At 41.4% G+C, this 8230-nt stretch overlaps 1 protein-coding gene across 1 annotated transcript; it reads right to left on the reverse strand.

The window, feature by feature from the left end:
* Positions 1-808: 808 nt before the first annotated feature.
* hdc (histidine decarboxylase) lies at positions 809-4825 on the reverse strand. Its single transcript, XM_044134288.1, has 12 exons — positions 4699-4825; positions 4384-4556; positions 4169-4282; positions 3960-4082; positions 3732-3869; positions 3501-3644; positions 2792-2858; positions 2528-2690; positions 2332-2422; positions 2148-2246; positions 1924-2025; positions 809-1700 (listed from the first exon to the last, which is right to left on the reverse strand). Exons 1-12 carry the CDS (start codon positions 4724-4726, stop codon positions 930-932), a joined length of 2013 nt encoding a protein of 670 aa, XP_043990223.1. The 5' UTR covers positions 4727-4825; the 3' UTR covers positions 809-929.
* Between the last annotated feature and the right edge of the window lie 3405 nt (positions 4826-8230).

Raw genomic sequence — 8230 nt, forward strand, 5'->3', positions numbered from 1 at the left:
ACCCTCCTGATCCCTTTAGGGACAAGGGTGAACAGAAAATGGATGGATGGTAGTGTTGCAACTGGCGTCGTAAAATTGATCACGCAAACGTAAGTGGGCAGGTGCCTGTCCCTGATTGGCTCCCAGAAGACACCGGAGATACTTTCCTTTTGTTTGTTTTCGGCATTAGCTCTCTCTGAAGCCATATGCTCCACTTGTTGTAACACCTCAATCAAGAATACATCTTTTAAAAATAAATAACACTACAAAATGTTCTACTTTGTGTGTGTTGGCTGCTTGGAATCAGAAGAGGATGGATCCTACATGTTATGATCTGGCCACCACTAGACGGGTCATAACAGTAGCAATACCTTTGTCCACGACTCGGTTCAGTAGAAAAATAGACTAAACACAAAAAACTGAGTTAGAAATACTTTCTATGATACAGAAAAAGTTAAAGTATAGAAAGAACATGTCAGCTCTAGCTCCATTCCTGGCTCAGTTATAAATAAAAGGTTGATAGCAGAGGCAAAGATCCAAGAGTAATTTCTTTAATAATGAAACACAAAGAGTTATGGTACATAATTAATGGCATTAGAAGTTCGAGCTGTGACGCAATTCAGATAAATCAAACAACCAAACAAAGAAACTGGCCAAACTCAGATGAACTAAGTCAGAAGTACTTTCTATTGTCTAAAGAAAGAAATAGAGTACTCTCTATAACAACTGAGAAACAAAAAACCTGAATGCTTACAGTTAATGCTAGTGATGGCTCCATCTACGACTCGAGATGGCGTTGTTAAACCAAAGTGAAACACAGAAACGGTGAGCGGGGTGAGTACTTTTATTGGAAATAAAAACAAAGAAGACACAACGTGTACAAAAATTTATTTTTGTTGACATTGTTGAAGGTTGTAAGCTGACTGAATTGCTGTTCGTTGATCTGAGAGTTATTGAGGTTCAGCACCATCGGTACTTTCCAGTGGAGAGGTAGAAGGCGTGTTTGCAGCAGGAGAAGAGAGCATGCAGTTCACCCTCCTGCAGCTGGAGGAGAGGGGTTTTTGACCAGCGTGCGTGACCTTCAGAGGGCAGTTTACCGGGTGTCTGCTGCACTGGGCCCACTGGTTGCAGAAACTGGGAACACTGTAGAACTTTGTTAGCTTTTTCAAGACCTGTTTCCCCGGAAGACTTGAAGGCATCTCGGCTATTGTCGACATAGGGCCGGATTCTGTGGCTGACGGTGCAGGGAGGCCGTGTGCTCCATCCTTCAGACCAGGAGTCGTTTCACAGTCAAAGCTAAACAGCGCCCAGTAGGGCAGCGGCTCGCTGCTGCAGCTGAGGGAGCGCATCGGCCTTCTGGGTTGATTCCAAGCTTTGTCGATCCACAGATCTATCTGAGATTTCTCTAGCTGGGTGACCACATCTTCCTTTTCGTCGGCCATGGCGTCCAGGTGGGGATCTGGATTCTCTTCTTTCCCTGCCGCCTTTTGCTCTCCGGATCTCAGCTGGTCAGCTTTGTGGAAGCTGTGCTTCTCAGCGAGCAGAGTTTTAGCAGTTTTAGAAATAAAGGCCCAGTCCTTGAGGATGTCATCCGCCGTGGTGAACTGTGACGTCACTGTGAACCGAATGATGCGTTTTGTGTGGATTTCTGCTGGGATGAGGTACATGGTGCCAGAACGGGTCAGTCTCCTCAGCAGCTCCTGGGTCAAAGCGTTTCCTCCCTGGGATAAAAATAAAAAATACCAGCATGTGCAATAAAAATAGTTGAAGAGCTAAATCTAGTTCAAACCTTTCTTGCTAAGCAGTATTGCTTGACCCTTTGACCAAGGTGTGATTGGGACTTTCATTCATCTCGGCAGTAATTAACCAAAGGGCATGTTGCCTCATACAAAAGATAAAGCTTCTTTTAGCACATCTTTATTGTTTAGTGTCAAGTTTGCATACTTTCAGACAGAAAACCACCAAGCCAAGATGTCTCTCAGCGGGAACCTCAAAATTTGGGTCACTCCTTATGTGAGACTCCAAGAGTTTCGCCATCTCAATGCCCTAAAACAAAAGAGAAATATGTTCCTGAACCTCCACTACGTGGATAGTTTCACATTTATTTTGTTGAATATAAGATATTTGTTCTATAATTGTTCACAATTGAAGAGCGTAAAGTCACTTGCATGTCTGACATGAGCCTGGAGGTTTTTCAGCCCAAAGGAGCGCATGACGAACCAAAGCTTCAGAGATCGGAAACGCCGGCTGAGGGGAATTTGCCAGTGCTGGACGTCAGGAGGAAAAGAAGTGTTACTGGACGTAGGAGCTGCTGAAGGTTTGACTTTGTGAAAAACGTAATGATTCTGGTACCATAAAGTCTGTGGCTGCCCGCGAGTTTTCATGTCTGAGGTATACGGGATCCACACTGAAGGTCTGCTGGAGTTTATGTTTGTCCTTTACCCTGAAAAATAAAGCAATTGAGTCCATCATCTTCACTCAAAACATGTGACTTTTGAAATGTAAAATGTAAATTTGGTTCTGAGGGTCAGATAATGTTCTGACTCACCAGAAAGCTGTGCAGTCAAAGTGAACCATCATCCACTTTGAAGGGTTGAAAACAAAAGACTGTGCAAACTCAATGCCCTCCAGGGACCAGCGAAGCTCTGGACAGAAGTAGGCTGAGCCGGCATAGGCAGCATCAACATGAAGCCAGAGTCCCTCTTCTTCACCTGTGTTAAAAAAAGACATTATTTCCATCACTGAGGGCGATGCAAAAACACAAATTTTGTCTCATCGATGATATAGTTTGAAGTGACGCTTGGAGACTCACAGATTGGTCCCAGTTCAGAGAGCTTGTCGAACGCACACACTCCTGTCGTTCCTAGAGTTGAACACAGCTGAACAGGAGAGAAACCAGATCACAGAGAGATGTGTCAGGAAATGTTACTGCAATTAGTTTACCTAATTATTAGCAACATAATTCCTGTCTGTTTGTGTCTCTTGTATTTTTTTTTTGTGACGGATGCTTCCAATGCCTCTCTAGGTTTTGATCTTTTATATTCTAAGAGGTGAAATGTTCTAATTCTTAAAAATTACCCTCCTTTTTTTATCTTAGTGTTTTGGGCAAACGGTCCGAAGCAGATCTTGCTTTGGATATGGCTAATCAAACACACATGAAGTTATTAATACAGCACTCCAGTACAATTTATAGTTGCTAAATAATTCGTTGTATTTGCACATTTTAAAGAAACCATAGACATTCAAAAAGAGATGTGAAAACCTTATTCATACAAACAATGAATTCCCTGGTTAAAACATTGCCAAAATTAACATTTTATGACTTTTCTTGACTGCACTCGATTGTGCTCAATGCAGAATAATTAATATGCTTTAAATTGTTTTAAATAACTACAAAATGTACACTGTGACTTTCTACTTAAAGAACTCAAAACGCTCTAAATATGTTAAAAAACATAAAACACCAGTGACTTTTCCTCACCAAAACTCACCAAAGCATCAACAAAACGTTTAAACTATACCATGAAAGGAACAAGGCCCCGTCTCCTGTCCTCTTGAATGGCTTGCTTCAGAGTTTCTCCTCTCAGAGACAGCTTCTCGTCTGCCGGAAGAAACCTGATCTTCACCAGAGCGATCAGACCTGCCTTCTCGACTGACGAATGGGCCTGCAAGAGCAGCCACAAAACAAGTCCTGGTTTGTTTCAACGGATCGATGATGGGGCAGTCGCTGACAGACAGGAGGCAACATGGACCTGGTCTGAGGCGTAGGCCACCAGTGTTGAGTTGAGAACAGAGTCGTCCACTTCCTGGTCCAGCTCGGCCTTCAGCTGCAGGATTTTGTCCTTCCGAGCCGCCAGAAGAGCAACTAGTGTCCCCTCACTGACGGTGCTCTAAGAGTTGTTAGATCAAAGGGGTGGGGGGAGAAATCGTGAGGTCCTGGCAAAAGCAGAGGATTCAAAATGAAAAATGCAGTTGCAAACCTGCAGCAGACCTCCACCCATGCTGTCAGGATGATGATGCAGGAAGAAAAAGGGAAGCCCCAGCGCTTTGCACAACCAGTCCATCACATTCATTTCCAGCTCTGTGCAGGCTGGGCTGGAGGCCTGTGTGGACAGAGTCAGAATCAGAATTATGTAAGACACACAGCCTCCACTTTAGGGGGTTGTGTGTCATGCTGCTGCGCTCTTACCCAACTGAATCCCACACAATTGATGGCGTCAGCTAACATGTCCCCCAACATGGAGGGCCATGAGGTCAGACTGGGGAAGTAGGCGTGCATGTGAGGGCTCTGCCAGTGAACCATCTGGACAAAAACAGAAGAAAACACTCAAACTGCTGAATTAAGCGTATAATCTCTTTTTTTTAAACATTTGTTAGCATGTTGGGCGGTGACAGAAATTTCACCCCAGGCATGATGATTTTCTCAACGTCGTTGAAGATGTCCTCCCAGTCCTCCGGTTCGGTCGGCGCAGCTTCAGGAAGCAGCTCCCGCATGTAGCCGGGCTTCACGTCTGGGATGACTCTCCTCTCCCTGATAGAGCTCAGGTACTTTGTGATGTAGTCCACCAGCTCCTTACCTGCACAGTAACATACAATGAAATCACACTGATGTCCCCAGTTGTATTTTTTTAATTTTATGTTTTACAAATTTCCAGCTGACTTTGCATGCTTATTTATCATGAAATGGGGTAAATGCAGTAAAAGAGAGCCTGAGGTTACCTCTGCGATTGTATTCCTCAACCTGCATTTTTGGAGAAGAGTCCTCTCTTTAACTGAGCAGAGCTACAACTGGCTGCAGAGATGTGTTGTGTACTCGGCATCAGGGATCACAGGACTATATAGACGTCGTTGTGAGGAACACGCCCTGAGTAAGTGACGCAACTGAACCATCAAACAGATGCTTTTCATGTGTTATTCTAGTCATCCTAGATTTCTACCTTTACTTGTGCCTTTGCTCTATGAGTACTGAAGCATTTGTATGTGCTACTATAAAAATGTAAGCTCAGACAAAATATTTGGTACATAAAAATAACAGTATTTTTGTTATATATATATTTTTTTGTTTATTTTTCCCCCATGAAACAAAATGTATCCCCAAACAAAGGTCATTATCTTTTTTTTTCCTTTGTGTCACAGTGGCATTATAAATTTGGATTTCCAGAAAATGGGTCTCTAGAACCAGATGGCATTGAGAAACTAGACGTAGCCTTGGTCAGACAGAGAGATGAACTCAAAAGAAGGAAGAAAATTCCAAGTCATTTAGATGCAGCTATGCAAGCAACACAGATATATTCATTCTCTGGAAGAAAGAGAGTAAATAATTACAGCAGCAATAACAGTCAAAGCTTCAGATGGTACAAAAAATAGGATTTAAGAAAAGCCAGTAGTCAGCAACATCACCACATATTCCTGCACTGACACCACAAGCAGATACAACACCATTTCCTGAGACAACAGATCAGGCTGAGACTCCGGCAAATGGCAAAGAGCAAAGCTTTATTTCATCTGCAGATGGAAACACACATAGCAGCGAGCTGCACTGAGTTCTGATTTGGAGCTGCAAGCCCTCGCAATATATAGAACTCATGTTACACAATGTAGTCATTCCAGTTTCAGTTGAACAATATACAAGCCACGTAACCACACTGGAGGGTCAATTAACTCCTTGGACGATAAACATCTTCTTGTTCAAGTATGTGAGATTCCAAAAATCAGGTTTACTAATGGAACAATTTTGCATAACAAGAACATTGTCAAACTAGAATATCCAGAAGGTACACCAATTTCTTAAAACTCCGAGCTGGTGGTTTTCCATAGAGAAACTTCTTAAGACTCAAGGCTTATTCCATCACACTATATCTATCTAAACTATCTGTTTTTTTCTGTTAACAAATACTGGTATGCTGTGGTATGCATGGTAAAGCATTGTCACTATCAGCCTGCTGCAATTTCTAAAGGGAGAGGTCAACAGAAAAGTTTATCTGACTGGTTCAGCAGAGACTCTCTAGCCTCATACTCTAACAGATTGAACAAAACTAATGTGGTTAAATAAGTAAAAGAATTAAATAAATTTATTAAGAGACATAATAAACAATTTTTACTTTACACACCCACCAGGGTTTTTTTTTGTGGGCTCTAGTGTCCCTTGTGTGACAGTAGGCTGACAGGGGAAGACATGCAGCAAACATCGGCCGCGTCCGGGAATCGAACCCATCACCACTGTGTCGAGGACTGAAGGCCTCCAAATGTGGGTCGCGGTATACCCTCAGTACGCCCAAGATTATTTTTTTTAAAGAACACTATCCAAATTAACCTGGCCCTGTGTGGAGATGTAACCCCTTGTTAACCTATATTAACTATTGTTGAGTACATGTTTTGAAAAGTGAGGTTTAATTACTTTAGGCATTACCAGGTCTAATTTTATTCAGTAGACAAGTAGGCAATGAGATCTCAAAAAATCATCACATTATCCCCAGATATTACTACATGCAGCAGTGGTTTATCTTTATTAAAAACCAATGGTTTTAAGCTGCTTAATTCACAGTGTTTCATCCTACCCTGCTTTCCTATAATGTTCTTCCTCCAACTCCCAGGTTACTTTAGTTTGTTTCCCCTCAAACCATTTTACTGTACCCTCCTGGTTTTTGTCCCTTCATTCCCTGGTCATTCGTCATTACGCCCCCGTATCCAGCTAATGCTGAGACTCCATTGAATCACAGCGAGAAGAATTATTCATAAATGGAGAGAACACAGAAGAAGGGCAGACATTCCCGGACCATCAACAACTCATCCAGAAAATCACAAATGATCCCGAACAAGATCTGAAGCTCATTTGAGGCCTCCTTTGACCCAGTTGGGTCAGAGTTCAGAACACAACAACAGTATGGGCGTGTTAGATTTCCAAGATTAAAACCATAAAGCCTATAAATGCACCCCCCTACTTTGCTAAAACATTTTTATGATTCCCAAAACTTTTTCGAAATTATTCTCTGCACAATTGTCTGACACAAAACTGACAAAACATTTTAGAAAATGCGATTCCGACAGCTGTGAAAGTGTGATGGTCTGGGTGTGCTCTGCTGCTTCAGTAACTGGGTTAATTTTACACCAAAACTGAAAAAAAGAAAATGGCTACGGTACAGTGGTACTCACATTTTCACATCTTGCCTAAATGCTGTTCCAAAACATTGTTTCAGCATCTATAAGGACCGATGAATGTACAAACCAGACAAAAGTGAGACGCAGGTGACATTATGCAAAATAAATGAACAAAGAGCAAACAATAAGTTGTGCAAAGATGACCAGACCAAAACCATCACATGTCACAACTTATTGATGGCTTTCATACGGCATGACAAAAGCTGCAGAATCACCTGGACTGTTCACACACCAGACCGTTTCCAGGGCTTTGTGCTCAACATGTGATACCACTTACATGATCTCACTAGTGTTTATTCAGGGAGCTCATTCAGTTTCAAGCAAACAGTACCTTGGAAAAAAAACACTCAGGAAAATATTTGAGGCATTAAATCCTACATCTTCATTCATCAGGACAGAAACTACTGGTCTGATAAACACACAATGTTATCAGGAAGCTTTTCTATACATAAGCTTTTTCTCTCTGTCATCTGAAAGCATTAGGCTTTTTTTTTTTTTTTACATATTAGAGTAATGCTGTATTTCTTCTTTGTCTTATCTCATTGAAAGGACCATGTATTTTTAACTTGACCCGGCTTTTCACTTGCCCCATATTTAAATTTCTTATAGCTTCTTTGGGTCTATAAATTAATTGTCAATTTAACACACATGAACTTGTAACTTCATTACAGAAATAAAAAACCCCAAAAACAACATCTCTGTAACAGAAAAGTTTTTTTTATTGCACTGCCTAGTCGCTGCTTGCTCATAAATTTTCAAACAACTGTTACGTGAAATCGAAAACACTGCGACTATTGTGCCTTTACCCTTTTGTTGCTTCACGTCTGAGAGCCTGATGAAAGCAGGCTGAATTATAATTGTGCAATTGAGGACGGACTGCTACTTGGTGACATCAAAGACAAAGTGCTTTGCGTTTGGTCCTACTTTGGTTGTTTTATTCAAATAAGCTGATAAAACCTAATTGACATCTGCCTTTATTACAAAGAAAATCTGCATGATTCAGAAGAAATAAAATGCAATTATTTACATTTTTGAGTCAACTTTAGGGGTAATTAAGACGAAATATGAAAGAAAACAAATACAATGTAGTATT

Source organism: Gambusia affinis, linkage group LG02, assembly GCF_019740435.1.
Source record: "Gambusia affinis linkage group LG02, SWU_Gaff_1.0, whole genome shotgun sequence".
Taxonomy (NCBI): domain Eukaryota; kingdom Metazoa; phylum Chordata; class Actinopteri; order Cyprinodontiformes; family Poeciliidae; genus Gambusia; species Gambusia affinis.